General features: G+C 40.8%; 1 protein-coding gene across 2 annotated transcripts in view; it reads right to left on the bottom strand.

Annotated features, from left to right (window-relative positions):
* Nucleotides 1-20,176, bottom strand: part of sept12 (septin 12) — a 64,799-nt gene that overhangs the window by 32,670 nt on the left and 11,953 nt on the right. For both annotated transcript variants that reach the window (XM_036210499.1, XM_036210500.1), the window contains exon 2: nt 4,298-5,761. In XM_036210499.1, coding sequence (XP_036066392.1) covers nt 4,298-5,585 — 1,288 coding nt within the window. In that variant the 5' untranslated portion in view covers nt 5,586-5,761. The remainder of the gene's footprint in view (nt 1-4,297; nt 5,762-20,176) is intronic.

Below are 20,176 nucleotides of genomic sequence, written 5' to 3'. Positions count from 1 at the left end.
CCTCTAGAGCAGTGTTGTTTTGGTCCATTCCTCCATGCAGATCTCCTCTAGAGCAGAGATGTTTTGGTCCATTCCTCCATGCAGATCTCCTCTAGAGCAGAGATGTTTTGGTCCATTCCTCCATGCAGATCTCCTCTAGAGCATTGATATTTTGGTCCATTCCTCCATGCAGATCTCCTCTAGAGCAGAGATGTTTTGGATGTTTTGTTTGGGCAGTTTGTTTGGGATGGTTGTCATGGTGACAGACCTGACAAGTTTCATCTTCAATGCTGACGGAAGGAGGTTTTCACTCTAAACCTGACCATACATGGTCCCATTCATTCTTTCCTTTACACGGATCAGTTGTTCTGGTCTGTTAGCTGAAAACAGCCCCAAACCATGATGTTTCCACCCCCATGCTTTACAGTAGGTACAGGGCTCTACTGTACTTTTTTCTTTGGTGCACCAGCACAAAGCTGGAATCTGGAATCTGGATACAACTCAGAGGTGAATTTCTAATGAACTTCTGCCACTCTGCAGAAACTATGTCCTAGAAAATGAAATTTTTTTAGATTTTGGTCCAAAACAGCAGAATCAGAACAGATCAAATATAGTTGGAGCCGGACTTTAGAATGCTCCACAGAGCTGAAACTTAAAAAAAACCAAAAACGTTAAAACGTTTTGTGATCAGTACAGAGCCATTCATTTTGATTTTTGAAAGTTACTTTTGATTTTTTAAACATTTCCTTTTTAATTTTTTAGAATTGCTTTGTTTTTTGTAATTTTGTTTTGATTTCCAAAACTTGATGTTTTTTATTATTTGATTTTCATTGAGATCTTTATAATGTTTAGCATTGATGAGTTTGTTCATGTGATCTAACCTTCAGAGCCACTGTAGATGACCCTAAAACACCAATAGTGAATAAATGTTTCTTTGGCTTGCCATACATCTTCTACAGTTCGATCAAAGTGAATCAGCTGATTCTGACGCAGAAAAAAGCAGATTTTTTCCAGCTTTGCTCCGATATACATAATATTACTGATGTAGACATGCACAATGAGAGCGCTGCGGTACAGAGCAGCTTTTCCCCGCCGCAGGATCTGCTGATTAACGTGGATTTCACAAACACTTCATAACTGCAGAGCTGCTATCAGTGCGAGGCTCGTTCACTCCGCTTCAGGATCCGCTGGAATTACGCTCATCGCTTTAACGGTAGACGAAAGAATGTATCCTAAACACTGGAGCTAAAGCTCCACCTGCGGTGCACAGAGTGTGTGCGCATGGACCCAAACTGACTCCGCTTTAGTGCGCCCCGACGCAGCCGGTGTGGAAGCCCCTTCAGATGTACATTCTAATAAAATAATAAAAACTATTATTGGAGGTTTTTAAACCTGCACAGACATACAGGAGTGAGACTTTTGGAGTCGCGGAGATCATGTGTGTGTCTCTTTTTCTCATCCCAGATTGGCTTGGTGCACCAGTGTGACCAGGAATTCTTTTTTTAGGCACAACAATGAAAAATCTAGTCGCAAATGCGACCAAATTGGTCATACTCTAGAGCCCTGATGTATGATGTTCTTTGGATACAACTCGGCATTCTTTCTCCTCCAAACAGTGGAGTTCTTTCCAGAAAGTTCTGCTCTGGTTTCATCTGACCATAGCACATTCTCCTAATCCTCTTCTGGATCATCCAGATGCTCTCTAGCAAACTTCAGACGGCCTGCATGTTCTGGCTTTAGCAGGAGGACACGTCTGCCACTGCAGGTTTGAGTCCCTGCATAGCAGTGTAGTGTGTTACTGATGGTGGTCCATGTTACTTTGGTCCAGCTCTCTGCAGGTCATTCACTCGGTCCCCCGTGTGGTTCTGGGATTTTTGCTCACTGTTCTTGTGATCATTTTGACCCTAGGGGTGAGATCTCGCGGGGAGCCCCAGATGGAGGGAGATTATCAGTGATCTTGTATGTCTTCCATTCTTAATAATTGCTCCCACAGTTAATTTCTTCGCACCAAGCTGCTCAACACATTGCAGATTCAGTCTTCCCAGCCTGGTGCAGGTCAACAATTTTGTTTCTGGTGTCCTTAGACAGCTCTTTGTAGTGTAGTTTGAAGTGAGACTGTTCGAGGTTGTGGACAGGTGTCTTTTATATAGATAACCATTTCAAACAGGTGTCATTAATACAGGTGAGTGGAAACCAGAGGATCCGCTTACAGAAGAAGTTACAGGTCTGTGAGAGACAGAAATCTTGCTGGTTTGTTATTGACCAAATACTTATTTTCCCCCATAATTTGGAAATAAATTCTTTAAAAATCAGACAACGTGATTTTCTGGATTTTTTGTTTTCTCATTTTGTGTCTAATAGTTGAGTGGCTGACTAAATACTTTTTCCCCACTGTGCAGGACTAGTAATCAATAGGAACTTTTTTGGTAACAAATATTGTGAATTTAAAAACACTTGAGCTGCTTATGTACAGCGACCTCTTGTGGTTATTAAGTGGATTAAAATATGAGCACAGAATGGTTGCTGTTCTTTGAACTTGAAATGATACAAAATGTCATGTTTTACTATGAGATCTATTTTCTTAATAGAAATGCAATGTTTGTTTTTTGCACAAAACAAAAAAATCCTTTTTTTGAAGGGAATTGATGAAGGGCAAAGTTTCAGTTATGCACTGATACTAATTGTTTGTTGATATGCAGTACCTCGCGTCAGATTTCTGATCTTAAAAAATGCCATAGTTACTCCCTGCAGAATTTTCAAAGAAGTTTTCAACCTGCAGAGTTTCTAGCTCTGCAGGTACATCTTTTCTTTTTTTTCTGACTCCTTGTACATAGAGTGGATTTTTTGCCTGATGTCAGCTGTTGTGTCTCTTCTGTGAGTGTTCAGACTCGAACTGAAACAACAGTTGTTATCTGGGACAGGAAACACATTTGAAGGCCGTGAAATAAACAACCGGGCAGGAAACTGGTTTCCGCTCTTGTCCAGCAGGAAGGAAAGTGAGTAGAGAGGAGGTTAAATAAAAAGTTAAAGAGGGTGTTTCCTCATTAACTTCATGAGCTGTGACCCCCCACCCTACCATTCCTATATTCAAACTTAACTTCTCAAAAGAGGAAAAAAGTGAAGAGGACATTTAGGAACTGTCAATATGAAAGAATTCACAGAACGTTTTTGAATATTTCCAAGTCATGCAACATCATGACATCCACTCAAAAGAGATGCTTCTGTCTGAACTGTGTCTGCTGGTGCTCTTTGACAATCATCTGACTTTCACAAGGACGAGGGGAGTGTTAGAACCGGAGGCACATTTTTAATGGGAAGCAAACAATTAGAGCAAAGCACAGGATATAGCATGACAATAATTCTAGTAGAAACATCAATTACTCCATAACAGCCTGTAATTTGCGACACAAACTAAAAAGCCTCTGAACAACAAACAAGAATCCAGCAGCTTGGCTTCAGCAGTCGACCCTCCTTTTTTCTCTGACATGAACATCCATCAAAGCACTTTAATTATTGTTTGTGCTTACAATTTCAAACATTTGAGCCTATTTGAGCCTTTTTCAGTGAAGAAAGCTGCTATTCATGACCGTTAAACCTGAAAACAAAATTTTTTTACACATCTTGGTAATTGGTGGCTTTTTCAAATTCATAAAATAAAATATTTATATCAACTTTCATTATTTTATTAGAATGCTTTTCTAACAGTTCTATTCAAAGATTTTACAGTTTACAAATCAAATTCAGAGTTTTTCATTGAATCAGCATCAGCTTGTGGACTGTTAGTACTTTTGTCCAGTTACAGTAAACTAGTTACACTAGGAAGGATTATCAGTTTAATTGGATACTGTTATAATGTTCTGCAGATCATATGAGTTTAAATATCCTAAAACAAACTGTACTGAAAGCAAAGCAAAATGCAGAATGTGAAACATTGCAAGTGTCAGCAGATAGCAATGGAGAAAGGATATAGAGTTCAGGAGGCTTGCTGCTGTAACCACCATTACTGAGCATTTGATCAGGACTAACAGTAACATCCATTCAGAGAAACATGGGTAAATATTAGTACAGCATGCAAGAAAGCTGTGTGTGCCACCAAATGCATGATACAGAAAAACATTGTGTTAATTTAGAAATGTGTGTAGAGAGGAGTATGCCATAAGTACAGCATACCTTATATATCTTGAATAATATCAAGTTATAGAAAGATGGAGACAGATTTTTTTTCACAAAGGTTTGACTTTTTTGCAGGTTTGCATCATTCAGCAATCTGCAAGGAGTACATGCTGACCAGCACTGTTTGAAATGAATAAGATCTTACCTCTACAGTTAGCTTTTCCCTCCTTCCATGGGTAAGTAACCGTATGTTTGCTTCCAGTGGAACCCCAAAATTGAGAAGGTAACTCCCCATTGCTTTGGACAGGTTTCTGTGTTTTGACCTCACCATCAGTGATGACAGGCCAGGAAAAAGAAGCAATCCTCTGTAAGATCAAGTCTACACTATCTGTTTCTTCTTCTCCATCATCTTCCAAAGATCCAGTAACTCCGAGGCTGGAGGTGACTGAAGGGCTTGAAGGACTATGCAGACTGGTGGCAGCCTGAAAGGCTGACGGAATATCCATCTGAAAGCTATGCGATGAAAAAAGGGGTACAGTAGAGCCCCTCATCTCTGGGACGGGTGAATTTGGAGAAGACTGGGAGGATAGTGACAGAGGGCACCTAAAGGAGCTATTTTGTCTGTAAAAGGAACTGTCCAGACTGCTGAGAGAGGCTGATGGGCTGGTTGCTGTCGAGGAGTCATGAGGGCGGTTCTGGAGGCTACAGGGCCTTTGTGGTGGACTTGCTGAGGTGCTTAAGCTCATGGATTCTGATTCAGTGGTTGGGGAAGCTGTTGGCTTGCTGCTAACTAACTTGTCTAAATCCAACGGGAACTTGTTGAGGCGTGGAATTTCTTTGGGCTTTGACAGCGAAGACTTAAGGACCTGGGTCACATGTTGACCAGCTTTTTTAAAACTATCTTCTCCAAGGGCACTGGCATTGCACAGCTGACCATTCCAGTTAGCACTATCATCAACATACTTTTTTCCATTAACATCTCTCTGCGATCCCAATAATCCAACTCCATCATTTGGGTTTTGGAAATCTTGGAATGACACTAAACCAAAGTTCTTGTCCAGATGCTCTTGACCATCCAGAATACCACCTTGTGGGTCAGACTTTATAACAGTCCCATGGAAGGAAAGCTTCAATTTATTTGATTCAAGATGTTGTTGGGGATGCTGGGGTCCATGGGACTCCCTTTGAGATGGGGGGCACTGAGAAAACAGCGGTCGGTTGACAGGCCCTCCCCCACAAGAATACTCCAGATTAAATGCAGAGCTGTGAAGGCCGTCATTGTCACTGGCCCGTTTAGACTCCTGTGAGCATATGGTGGGGTTGGGCCTGCTTTGAAACGAGGCGGCTCTGGTCACAGAAGAGCCGTTGTTCTGGATGACTGACCAGGCTGTGGTACCTCGATTGAAGGAAAAACTGCCCCGAACACTGCAAGTTTTGAGCACAGAGCTGGGACTGTAACCCATGTGAATCTGGGAGTGGGGAGGAGGGGTCATGGTGTTGTTGAAGGAAAAGGGAGTCGAATGGCCGCCTCCTCCCTTTCCTTCTCTGGCTTTGTCGTGATGGAGGAAATAATTGCAGGAAGAGGAGGATATGGGGGGAGAGACGGGAGAAGCTGTAGAGATGTATGGCGTGTCCTCCTCGACTTCATCATCAAATGATCTCTTTAATGCTGTGTAGACGAAAACAAAACAGAAAAACATGAATATCAATTATTAGGAGCAGCAAGTGTCCAATGGCACAGTCCTAAAACATTCTAATAAACAGCTAATCTTTCAACAGTGGTGTCCAGGATGATCACATTATAAAACAGTCATTTGTAATTAAACTGTGCCTTTCTCTTTCAAATACAGAGCTCTCAAGAAAGAGCCAGAATGAAGTGGACCATCTACCTGGAACATTTCTACAAGTTAAGCAACTGCTCATTTTGGAGACACTTTAGCCTATAAGCTCTGAGGAGGACAGAAAAACATCAGGAGAAAGAAGAAAATGAGTTTGTCCTTTGAATGTTGTTTATAAATAAACGTTCCTTACAACACACACAAGGCCATGCACACCCAGCAAACATTTAAAACTGTTTCAGGACCTCAGCTCCTCTACTGACAATTCCATTTGCAATCGGAAAATGCATTTTGTAAATGACAAAAGTGAAGCCCTGAGTAACACCAGTGCGTCAGAACTGTGTTGTGTTGGCCCACAAGAGTCAAACCTCGTCTCGGAGTGAGAATCACTTTAAGAAAAAGGTCATGTGACCAAAATAGGACGGATGCCGTTTGGATGAGCTGGGCCAAATTGTGTTTGTAAGTGTGGCTATGTTTAGGCTGGTGTTGTGGATCTGTTGGATGGAGAAGAAACTGTTCAACTTCTGACTTCATGGATTGTTCCAAAAAAAGTTTGTCCCAGTCTGGAACCATTTTGATCTCTTGACAGCAAATAAGGTCAATGTTTGTCTGCCTTGGGCAGTATTTACTTTTAGCTTCTGAATGATATGTGTCGGTTCTATTCTGTAAGAAGTTTGAATTCCTTACAGATAAATTAACTTTATTTGATTGTAGGTCTAAGTGCAGTGTTAACTCCACAGACACTACGTTACATTATTAAGAGCATTTCATTAATGGTGAGGCTTTACAGAGTTCAACATGGGCTTGAAGAACATGCAAATCCTCATGTGTATCTCACAAACATTTGACATTCTCAAAATAGTTTATTAAGCATAAAAAGCTTTGTGTGACTGCAATATTGTTTGTAAAAATTACAGTTCTTCACCAAGCTTTAACAAAATACTTCTTTTTGGCTTGCTAACAAACAATGGATGAGGCAGTGATGAAGATGATCACCAAAGGCTGTCGGCCACTCACTGTTGAAGATGAGATTCAAGGAGCTTCTGAAGCTTATTGGACCCTCATGTGGTTACAGACGGAGCAGTGGCTTTCTCCTGCCACAGTGCGGAGACGTGCACTGCTCATTGATGCTTTTATTGAGCTTTTCAAAATAAATAAACCTGATCTCTCATCATTCACGTCCTCTGTGATGAGGTCAACAAAAGCTTTTGACAGAAGCTCCTCCCACACGGGGTGGGAGCTTCAGGTTAAAACACTTTTGGACAAGCGTTGGGCAGTGAATCGCATTCGGTGTGAATGGACAGTTGATTTCAGGCTTTTCAGCAGCAGAGATCCATTTTCTTCCCCATGTTCCTTGAAAATACTGGTCTGCTTAAAAGTAGGCGTGTTTGAGATCATGCAGGTGGACGCAGCACTGCTCAGATCGCATGGATTGCGGTGCATGTTGGGTAGTTTCTGCTCTTCATGAAGTTAGGTGTGTTTGAGATCATCCAGCGCCTCGCCTTCATCGTCTGCGACAACAAGCTGCTGCAGGCGGGGCGGGGAAAGGTGCCTGAGATGAAGGTGAACGGTGAGACTGAACAAGAACAAGGAGTTGGGGGACGTCCTTAACATTGGTTGAATTTTAATATGCCACTCCTCCTCAGTATAATCTGTGCTGTTATGTTTTTTGGATTATTTTTAACATCTGTCAGAGGAAAACAGATAAAAAAAAACCTGCTGGATGAATTTCATGTGCAATGTCCCAAATAAATAAATAAAATATAAATTAAACTTAATTTCTAAAGGCAATAATAACACATAACCATAGATGATTTGAAATCTTGTTTATTTTTTCATCAGGGATTCACTCCTCTCCAGAAATAGTTACAAAAAAGTTTCCCACAATGCATTGTTTTTGTAGCCCTCAAGGCGGCTTGAAGCCCACGCAGTACCTATTTTCTGGCTGCGCTGGCTTAGGTTAGCGACTTGACGGCGCACATTTGACGTCGGTGACAGAAACTAACCAGCATACACTGTGCTGCAGGCGAGCTGCGCAGCGCTGCATCCGCCTTGATCATCTCAAACACGCTTGATGTTAGGAGAAAGAGGCAAGGTGGAAACTGGAAATCTGGCGCTGCGCTGACTGCAAGCCACCTTGATGACTACAAAACAATGTATTGTGGGAAACGGTGTCCTGACACTTCTTGTAGTTCAACATGATGCTGATCAGAAATAACTGGCGCTCAGTGAAGGAAATCTGTGCATTTTGTAACTCTAGTAGTGAATCACAGATGTAAAAATGAACAAGGTTTCAAATGATGAGTGATTATATGTGTTATTGTTGCCTTTAAAAGTGCACTTGAATTTCAATTTTATTTATTTATTTGGGACAATGGATAATAAATTAACCCAGTGGCTATTTTTCATCTGTTGTCCAAAGACAGATGTTAAAAATGAATATAAAAAACATAGTAAAGTTGATACTACATTGAAATTCAGCTGAATGTTTAGGACAACCCCGACTTCCTGTTCCCGTACAGTCTCAGAGAACGGCTTCATCTCAGGCACCTTTCTCCATCCCCGCCTGCAGCCACCTGGTCTCACCAACAATCCAGGCGAGGCGAAAGTCATCTCAAACACGCCTAGTGTGGAACCTTTATCCTTACTAGTAATTCCTTTAATTGAGCTCACCTAGCAAACTAATGATTGGGGTTGGGTATCATTAATAATTTCCAGAAACGATTAGATTTGATTGTCAAGAGCCTCGATCGATTCAATTCCATTTTTTTTTAAATTATTCGATCCACTTAAATTAATTTAATTTTGAGTTTACACTTTTATACACATTTGTTTAGAAATAAATTAATAATAATTTGAATATATTTGTATTAATCTGATCCAGTTCACATTCTGTAAATGTATCAGTGAAATAATGAGATTGTTAATATCATCCAGTGTTACATGGATTCTCTAAAGGAGAAGTTCTAACTAAAATGTTCAGATCAATAACATTGGAAACATTGTTCTGCTTCTCCTGGAGGACGTTTCAGTTTGGACACTAGGTGGCGATTGCGCTATAGCATTACACTTTATTCCAGAAGAAGAAGAAATAATGAACAAAAACTGTTTTAGAGCACAATTGGTTGCTTAAAATATTTCCTTAAAAGAGTTTAGAAAGTTCCTGCCTGTGTGTTTATAAAGATTAGGGCTGGGAATCACTGGGTACCTCACGATACGATACGATACGCGATACATGGCTCACGATATCAATAATATCGCGATACTGCGATAATTGGTAAAAATCTTCTCTAATAACTAGCATTATATAGAAGAATGTGTTTTTTGGGAAAATATATCCCCATTTATCTTTTTCAGCTTTAACACAATCATAATAAACAACTTTTCTTCTTTTGTGCAACAAATTATAGAAACTTGTGGAACATCGCTGAAATCAGTAATACTGTCTTTGACAAGCATTTTTTGTTCCCCTCACTTGAAAAGGTCTGAGCATCCAAAATTGAAGGCTGATTTACTCAGACTGTCACTTGAGATTATTTTTCTAATCTTTATCTTTTTTCCATTTGGTCAGTCAGCAGTCAATAGGTAAAAACCTTAAAATACACATAATAATGGCAAAAAAATAATTTTAAGTGCTTCAATAATTAGCATTCTCCCTAATTTTACAGTGAATTAATGTACTTTATTTTAATTACATTTAAATTTAAGTTCATACATCAAATCCTGCTTTATTTATTTAAGAGTTACTTTGAATTAACATTAGCGACAAGTAATTACATTGTTTGTAAAAGTCACATTATAAATTTACCAAAGTTACACAGTACAACAGCAGGTTAAACATTGAAGTGCATGAAAACGAAAATTCCGACGGTCCCTGAAGTACACAAACAACTGCGTAGCACGCGCTCAGTTCCCACAGCAAACAGGAAGTAAGTGATCGCTGACATTCTAGCGCTCAGACAAACTCACTTCTTACCGGCTGGATCTCCTACAGATGGAGGATAAATGCTGACAGGTAGACATGCTTCACACGCGCTACAGAGCCTGTAGCGCGTGTGAAGCATGTCACCGGTGCTTCTCCCCAATGAGCGCGTGCGTCGCTATTAAATGTCCGACGCAGCGCGGCCATCTGCACAATAGTTCCGGCGCGCGACTCAGACGCTCAGCACTACAGCCTCTTTAAATGAAAATATAATATCGATACTTGGTGAGAACCCATCGAGAATCGATCGCAGGACTAAATATCGCGATATATCGCAATATCGATATTTTGGCACACCCCTAATAAAGATGTTAATTTAGTCAGAATGTATGTTTAGGTCGCCCGAGCGTTAGCATTAGCCGTCCTATGGGAAATCCTATTAGCATCAAGCTAGCAGACTTTAGCTTTATGTGTTAAATCAATTTATATTTTTTTAGGATTCAACGATCCATCTATATCCTCCATTATTTGATCTATTTCTCACTAAATCTAATTCGGAGTGAACTATAAAAGCCTTTTAGAAACTCACATAAAGCGGGACAAAGGACATGTTTGAGGTGATCAACAACAATGGTGGAGCTCCTCAGTTCTGAAAGTTTTGTTTAGACCCTTTCATTTCTGGTTTGGAAACAACAGGTTTTTTTTGTGCTACGGTCCCAGTTGATAAATAGTTCATTTTATTAAAATTTGTCTGATCAAAATGTTTGGCCTCTTGTTCCTATTTAGATTTTGTAGCTCTATTTAAAACCTTGTTCAAATGTAGCCATGCAAAATGCAAATTCGTGACTCTTCTTAAACTGTTCTTCAGATTTTGATCAGAAGTCTACTTTCATATAAATCTAAAGCTTTTACCACTGTCTAAGTACATTCCTGCACTTTGCAAAGAAAAATGTCATTAAGACAGTCTCATGAGAAACTGCTGCTTTCTAAGTGTAATTACTGAGAAAACAGTGCTCAATCCAGGGGAAGTTACTTAATGTCAGACTTATGAGGGTTATGTTAACAACAGTAATGAATGGTGGCAGGTGAGCTTTAAATCACACACATAACTGCACAGCTATTGGCCAATAGCTTCTCTGGGCTCCAGGCAGTCTGAAAAAATGTGTGTGGTGGGGGGTTGGTGAGGATTGGGCTATGTTCAACATTACTGCAGGTATCAACCTGCCCCCATGCAAAAGATAAGGAGCTGTGGTATCAGGGTAATTGCTGAAAATCTGTCAAATGCTGGAAAAGTAATTATGACACTGCTGCACCTCGTCTTACCTGCAGGGCTGTGGGTGGACAAATGGGGGAGGTGCATTATGTTTTCAGGGGAAGATCACAGTTTCCTGGCCAAGACTGAGGATTTTGAAAACCATTTGTGCTAATACTAACCCTTTAACACTTAAGGCGTCCCTGGTGACGCTTAAGCACAAAATCTTTCACATACTGTAACTTTTCAACCCTTAACACAATAATTCCAGTAGATTGTGAAGGAGTTCTACATGGAATCATCATGTAAACAGTTGAAAAATTACAGTAAATCAAAGAACAGAAACACTGGAGCTCCAGTGTTAAAGGGTTACCATGTTTTCCTAAAGCTGTGTCAGGCCAGCTCCCTTATGTGATCTGGATCAATGATCATTTGATATTAGCACCATACAGATCTGCTGTGATCCCAAAACATGCCATTTTACAAAGTTATACAACACCCCGTTAAAGAATACCTCTACCTTAAACATAGCATGAACCAAACTGCAAACAAAAATGGGATGTAAACACAGACCAGAACATACGACCTGTTTGATGAAGATTTGCAGGTGATCAAATGACGACAGCAGTATAAAAATGACAAATTAACATGTTCTATGAGAGAAGTCTGATGAACTTTAAAGGGGTCATACCATGAAAAAACAACTTTAAGAGGTTTTAACTGTGTTTTCCACTGTTCAATCCTTACTATAAAGAACCCCAAAGCTGTATTTTGATCTGTTCACGAGTAATCCTGAGTAATCTTCTAAAAACCTGCTCTCTCAACAGCAGCCGTCCCATACCCACGAAAACGTGCGGGTCCACACGATCTGACGTAACAACATGAGACCGCCCCTTTCAGGAAGAGTCTGCTCTGACAGCTCCGCCCCCAATCTAAAACCAACACTCACTTATTCCACAGAGCTAGTGGTGATCAGCAAAAAACTTTCATTTTAGATGCAGAACACTGTATATCTTCCAGTTGTGTCCTGTCTTCAATAAATTCCAGCTCAAACGAATACAGACGTCAAGTGCATTTGTTTTATGAACCAGTGTACTGATGGCGGGGGCTACTAAGATATACTGAAATACTGTTTATTTTGGTGGGAGAAACAAAGAAAGAACGGCTCTAGGAAGACGTCAGGAAAGGTGCAGCCGCCACACGCAGCGGCAGGTGGAGCCTCAGGAATCGAGTCGTTTTACTTTTGGGTAGGGAAACACTCACAAAAATAAGTCATATTTCTAGGGCTGTGAATGTTGACACGTTCATGCGGGGGATTAATAAAACCTAATTAATTAATATTAACGCCGTCAGGAGTCCTGTCGTACAGCTGTGAGATCAGCGTAATAAAACTCCGTCTAAAATAAATGTAAACATTTTTTTACATCCTGTAATTGAGATTTTAATAAATTAAAGAGATAATACAGCATTTATTTGTAGTTTTTGGACAAAACCGATCTTCTATTTTAATAAATAAAGCGGAAATAATCATCAATCTAAAAGTTGCAGCAAAACCCTAGCTATGGGGGGCGGGGGAGGGGGGCCAGAGCGAAACGGAGCTGTCTTCATAGAGAAACCCAACGAGGAAACAAACTATAATTTTTTTTTTGGGATGGGGACCAACATGAACTAGAAATGTCGCATTAGCTGCGATAATGCTAGTGTGAATGCATTTTAGCTTAATGCGGTTGTTGTAAATCGCGTAAATTGCTTAAATGTGCAGTAATTGCTTAAATTGTATAAAGTGTGTAAAGTGCTTAAATCGCATTAATTAGCATTAATAGCATAAATTGCATTAATTAGAATAATTTGCGTAAAAAACGTAAAATGTACGAATACCAAAAGTTCGTGCATTAATGTCCTGAACGTGCTAAACGTTTTGATACCAATATCGCATAGGTGTAAAAAGTGCAAGACGTTTTTAAAGGATTTTAAAAATGTCCATTATATGTCAATGAGGCTAGTAAATTAGCATAAATTACGTAAAAACGCAAAAACTATTAAAACCAAAACATTATGCATGAATGTCCTAAATTCACTGAACGGTTTGATACCAAAATTGTGTAAGTTACAAAAGTGCAGAAACTTTTATAACGATTTGAAAATTTTCACCATTGACTTAATATAGGGCTAAAAACTCGCATAAATTGCGTAATATCGCGAAAACCGTTAAATTTGCGAAAACAAAAAGTATAAGCAGTAATGTCCTTAACGTGCTGAACGTTTTGATACCAAGATTGTGTAAATCGCATAAAGTGTGCTTGAGTTTTTACGTGTCAAAAAACGTACGGAAGAAAACGTAACTAAAGAATCTCAATAGTGTGAATGCATTGAATGCATTCACACCATTAATGAATGAATCAATTAGAAGCACCGGCATTGTCAAAAATTGCAGAAACTCTGTGGTTCTCCATGAAAGTCCCGCCCACCGACACTGCGGGATGTAAGCAGTTGAGAGTGGACAGTGTAGATTCCAGATTAGTCAATCAAAATCCCACAGTCTAACCATCTTAAAAAGACATTTTTCATGTTGATCTGAAGCCTATGTTTCCAAAATCTCCTCTGACTGGGCGTGGCTTTTGGAGCTCCACCCCTGATCCCCCCTGTCTGATTATGATATCTCTGTGTCTCTCTAGCATAAATCTTCCCTCTGCTACATAAAAACATCCATCAATCTGGGTAATGTCCAGCCGTATGGTTCTGATCCGGATGTCAGCTGGACGAGGAAGTGAAGATCTTCATGGACAGAACTTCCTCCAAAATCCTGATTCTTTCTCCTTCCAGTTCACCAAAGACTCTTTTAGCTAATTCTCCAATGTTTATTGACTGTGATCAATACATTCAATCATTGGTTTCTCAGAGTTCTTGATAAAATAATCAAAGCTAACATCAAAATGCTCTTTCATTGATTTACAATCCTTTCCAACTGCGGTCAAATGAGCCGCCGTTCACATTTCCGTGGTCACATCAAGAAGCTCCGTGGAGTCTGGTGGAGATTTTCCAGCGTTCTCAGTCCTGCTACCGTAAGTATTGGATGAAACTCACACCAAAAATCCAGTGATGCTGATTTGACCACAGAAATGTGAACGGCGGCTCATTTGACTGCAGTCAATGTGAAGATACCATCTTCTCTTCTCCAGAACCTGAACTAGACACTAGGAACAGATGAGGGTTTAGTGCATGTGCAGCAGAGCTGTTGATGGAAAGAAGATCATTCATTCAAACAGAGTCTGTCCAAGACACTTTGATTGATTTAAAAGGAGAAATACTTGGAAATGAAAAAACTAAATGATTTCTTATTATATTTGTTCTCTTTCAGAAGAAAAATTAGTTAAAAACTCAAAAAACAGGATTTTCAGCAGAGGGGGACTTTAATGTAGGATGCCTTGAATTGCAGTGCAGTCTGTCTCTAATCCATCTAATGATGGACAATAATAACAGGAAGAGTCAAAGACGGAGTACAGGTGGAGGTCAAGGCTCTTAATATCAGATGTCCTGGGGGATTCAAATAGTGCAAATGGCGTATACTTGTATAGCGCTTTCTACCCTCCTTCGAGGACCCAAAGCGCTTCACAGTCACAGACCCATTCACCCACACACTCATACACTGGTGGTGGCTCCTCTGCCGAACACTGGCACCAACCTCCCACCAGAGGCAATTCGGGGTTCAGTGTCTTGCCCAAGGACACTTCGACACATGGGCGGGCAAGGCGGGAGTCAAACCTGCTCACTTCTGATCAGGAGTCGACCGCCCTACTGCTGCACCATGGCCGCCCCGATGTAAGAATGAAAGATGAAAGAGAGGAGCAGACTGTGAACACAAAACAACTGTCCGCTAAAAACCTGAGATCGAAAAAAATGGTGTAAATAGGGAGACTTAAAGTCGGCTTTGATCATCGAGACCATTCTCATCTAAACACTTCTTTCATTTAGTAGCTCAATCATTTCAGTGCTGGATATGCGATATGTGAACTCTCAATGATCTTTGCAGGAGGGATGTGCTCTTTTTGTTGTATACTTCCTGAAATAATAAGTGTGGACATTCCTGTGTAAGGCTGTGTTAGTTAGCACCAGCAATTTACAACCTGAAATTACACAACTGCAATTCTGTGTGGGGTTTCATAAATCACAGAACATTTGCTAAATAGTTCAGTTTCAGCAGATTCTACCAGAAATGCCCAAACGGCATGAGAGAGAGGCGTCACTCAAAATGGATTCAAGTATTTGTTTTCCCTTTTAACACACGTAGCCAAGGATAATATGTTTTTACGCTTACTGTCAAGCTTGAACATGTTCTTACACACACAGACCTTTAGTAAAACACAGGCAGCTACATTTCTGTTTTTAGGGTCTTATAATGATCTTTTTTTCTTTTAATGTATTTAGCGCTGTGCATGCAAGCCATGTGAAATAAAGCCACACACAATGTGGTCGTAGTTTCAGGTGTTTGTGAACAATCCCACACAAATTTACAACTTCAGGAAATTTGATTTCCATAAACGAGAGAAAAGGGGAAAAAGCATCAGCATTAAAGTGAGGATGAAGATAAACTCATGCATGCTTTGTTGCAACACTGTTGGTGTTAAGTTTAAAAACAGTGCTATTCATTCTGACAATTATTTTACAATTAAGCAAAAAATAATATGAAAACTCATATTTTAAATTTGTTTCAAAAGAACATGAGAGTAATGACATCATGTTTTACTAAAAACAGCCACATTTCTTTGATTATGAGTCACTTCAAAGGGTTAATTTAACATTTAATTAAAAAGAACTGTGATTTGAACAAATTATGCAATTGACAGCTTTCATAATTTAAAAAAAGCCTAAATATTCCAAAACAAATTTTTTTTGTTGGTATTACTCAAAGGAACCATGAGTAATGCAGGGAGAAGTGGTCCTTTAAGAAGTTTGTAATATGCTTGTTTGTTTATTTAAAAGGACAATTTGAAATGGATTTAGGATCATGAATGAAGAGTTGACCCCCTTAACCCTTATGCTATCCTAGGCAACGTTAACGTTGGGAGTGCCGTCGTCTGGAACCCAAAAGAAGGCACGCTGAACTTTTTCTTTCCAATGATTTTTGATTTTCACTGGTGTCCGTGACAGACATGACATCCTGTCCAATTTTGTCAGAGGGACAACACTTCAATGTAAGAATGGGGTCATCTGGTATATGGTAGATATCACAAGGGTTAAAGCAGTGCTTTTCACTTATTTTCTCTCACGCCCCCCCATGAAGAACTTATTCAGTCACACCCCCCCTACAACTTTCTGGTGCAAATATCATCAGTATCATTAGTCAATTGGCTCAACTTAAACGTATATCTCTTCAAAATATTGTACCTTTATTATCATTAAAGAATATATTTAAAAAAAACTTCTAAATAATCAGTTTTATTAATTTGTCTTTTTTTTAGAATCCTTCCAAAACGTTCAAAGTAAAAACAAGTCTTTCCTTGTTTCCCTCCACAGTAGTGATGAATTCTGGCTTTTCTCAGAGATTCAGTTCTTTTCATTGGTTCACTGTAACCAGCAGCTCTTTCTGCTACCAAATGGATTTTAGGTTGTTTTTTGCTTTATTTAATGTATTATCAACTGTAGGATTATAATAATAATAATAATACATTTAATTTAAAAGCGCCTTTCAGGCTCTCAAGGTCACTTTACAAAAAAAGGTAAGAACACACAAGTAAAACAATAAGTTAAAACCAAAGTGTTAAAGTGTTAAACAGAAAACAGAAGATGCTATAAATAAGCTTGTCTGAATAGGAAAGTTTTGAGTTGTGATTTGAAGGTCGTTAGAGAGTCCAGGTTTCTGAGATCAGGGGGAAGAGAGTTCCAGAGTCTGGGGGCAGAGCAGCTGAAGGCTCTGCCTCCCATGGTGCAGAGGCGAGGCAGGGGAACAGACAGGTGAAGGGACGATGAAGACCGCAGGGAGCGGGACAGTGTGGGGATGTTGATTAGTCCAGACAGGTATGGAGGGGAGAGGTTGTGGATGGCCTTGAAGGTGTGCAGAAGGATTTTGAAGTTGATGCGTGACTGGACTGGGAGCCAGTGCAGGTGCTGTAGAACAGGGGTGATGTGGTGGTGGAGTGGGGTTCCAGAGATGATCCGAGCTGCAGCGTTTTGAACCAGTTGAAGTCGGTGGATGGATTTCTTGGGGAGACCGAAGAGGAGGGAGTTGCAGTAATCAAGACGGCTGGTGACGAGGCTGTGGACCAGGATGGAGGCTGAGTGAGGGGTGAGGGAGGGACGGAGACGGTTGATGTTACGTAGGTGAAAAAATGAGGACCGGGTGATGTTGCTGATATGGGTCTGAAAGGACAGAGAGCTGTCGAGGACGACACCCAAACTTTTTACCTGTGATGATGAGGTGACTGGGGAATTGTCAATGGAGAGCGAAAGGGAGTTGAGTTTGGAGAGGGTGGATCTGGTGCCAACGAGAAGGAGTTCAGTTTTATTGCTGTTGAGTTGGAGGTGATTTGAGGAAAACCAGGATTTAAGTTCGGACAGGCATGTTGTAAGAGAGGGAGGGGGGACACAGGAGGAGGGGTGGGTTGACAGGTAGAGTTGGGTATCGTCGGCGTAGCAGTGGAACTGGATATTAAATTTCCTGAAGATATTGCCGAGGGGTAGTAGATAAATTATGAAAAGGAGGGGGCCGAGGACAGAGCCTTGTGGCACTCCAGAGGTGACCGGGTAGGGCTGGGACTGGAAGGAGTGAAGCTGAACAAACTGAGTGCGGCCAGACAGGTAGGATGTGAACCAGTCGAGGGAAGTGTGACAGATGCCGATGGAGGAGAGTCTTTCCAGGAGTACTGAGTGGGAGATTGTGTCAAAGGCCGAGCTGAGGTCAAGGAGGATGAGGATGGATAGGAGTCCGGAGTCAGCAGCAGTGAGCAGGTCATTGGTTATTTTAATTAGAGCAGTCTCAGTGCTATGGTGGGGGCGGAAACCGGACTGGAATATTTCATAGAGTGAGTTCTGGGAGAGATGTGCTCGGAGTTGTTCGGCGACTACTTTCTCGAGGATCTTGGAGATGAAGGGAAGGTTGGAGATGGGGCGTAGGTTGTTGAAGTTGTTAGGGTCGAGGTTGGGTTTCTTGAGGATGGGAGATATAGCAGCAGTTTTGAAGGCAGATGGCACTGTTCCAGTGGAGAGGGAGGCATGGATGATAGCACAGATGAAAGGGAGTAGAGACGGGAGACAGGATTTGACGAGGGGTGTGGGGAGAGGGTCTAGTGAACATGTTGTGGGTTTTGAACTTTGGATAAGTTTTGAGATGGCAGAAGCACTGGGTAGTTGGAAAAAGGCCAGGGGTGGTGGGTGAGGAATGAATTCAGTTTGGGGAGGGGGATGAACGTTGAGACTGATCGTCTGATGGATTCTAACAACTTTCTGGTTGAAGAATGAGGCCAAGGTCTCACAGGTGGTTGTGGACAGAAGGTAGGTTATGAACAAAATCCATAAATAATGTAAACATGTTTTTTGTATAAAGTGTATGTTATGCTGCTATTTATCCCTTCCAGATAAAATGTAAAAATAAATTAAAAAGGACTAGTCATTAACTATTCAGTTTTTAACTCTATACATTTTAAGGTTTTTTTTTCCTTTTAAACACATTTGAAGTGAACAACACAAAACTCTGCAACCACAATCCAAAAGTGTGCAAAACCAATAAATAAAGACTTTTATCTACAATAACATTAGTAAAGACAAAAGAGTCTCCGCTTTGAGGATGTAATCTGGCTTCTTTTGTCAGTGATGATCTGCTTGAGAAGATTCTGCACAGGTTGGTAGTGGAGTTCTATATATTATTTCCTGCAGATTCTCTTCCTTCATGCTATCAATAAAAGTCAAAAGGTTCTAGAGTTTTCTTCTTTACTAATGATCTCATCTTCTTTATGTTTTGTGTTGATGTTTTCTCTCTGTCTGTCACTGCTCGGCTCTTGCGCTGCTGCATGTGTAAGCCCCCCCAACACACATGCGGGCGCTCAGCTTTTTGTCTCTTTTTCTCCTTTTCATCCCTGTTAAACATTTCTCCATCGCAATTCTTGAGGTTGAAGTAAATATTTCCCCTCTCTGTGTGGATATCACGGTCACTGACGGTCCTCCGATCAACTGTTTAGTAACTAACAGAAATGCCATGATCCTCTGGATGTCCTGCCCCCCCCCCCTGCCATCGCACCACCATTTGGGTTAAAGTGAGCCATACAGCTGACCGTTTTCAGTCACTTGATGTGCCTGCTGACATGAAGGGCTAAATCCCAATGAGGTAGATCATGACTGCCTGTAGAAAGGCTAAGGCCAGTCCAACAGCACTTAGAAATAAAAACAAAGGAAGGGAGATAAACTTTTGGGTTCTTGCTAGGGATGTAAAGATTAATCAGTTTGTATCGAAAAATTGATGTAGTACTATGAAAAGTGGTAGTATCGGTTGAAAACAACAGATACGAACGAGATTCTGTAGGTAAAACGGTATAAGATCCATCTGGAAGGTAAACAACCGATTTCTGCAAACTTCGTTTATCTTCCTGCTTTGCTCTTTGTTGCTGTCTTACTGTGACGTAAGCAAGAAGACGTCCAATCCCAAGCTCGCTTCCACCAGTCAACTCGATTACTATTGGCTGAAGGTGAAGTACCGCGAGAGGTCTGGATTATGAGCAGAGAAACATGGAAGACAAAACGATTCACGGCGCACCAGCCAAGCTGAGGTCAAAAGTCTGGAAATACTTTGGATTTCTGGAAAACGATAAAGGTACCCTGGATAGATCAGCTGCAGTCTGCAAAATATGCAAAGGTAGCATAAAGTACACTGGAAGTACGACAAACTTCGCTCTTCATTCACGAAGACGGCATGGAATCGAAACAGAGTCGGAAGGGAAAAGCGTCGAACCCCCCGAGGCGAGTGCTGCCAGGGCTAGCAGCTTCTTTCAGAGTGTACTAGCTGAAGACTCCAGCCGCTCAAAAGCAATAACCGAAGCTCTAGGCCAGGGGTCTCAAACTCGCGGCCCGCGGGCCATTTGCGGC

The sequence above is a fragment of the Oryzias melastigma genome, linkage group LG24, assembly GCF_002922805.2.
Source record: "Oryzias melastigma strain HK-1 linkage group LG24, ASM292280v2, whole genome shotgun sequence".
Taxonomy (NCBI): Eukaryota; Metazoa; Chordata; class Actinopteri; order Beloniformes; family Adrianichthyidae; genus Oryzias; species Oryzias melastigma.
Note: the sequence above shows the minus strand (reverse complement) of the source record. Positions and strands in the feature narration are given on the sequence as shown.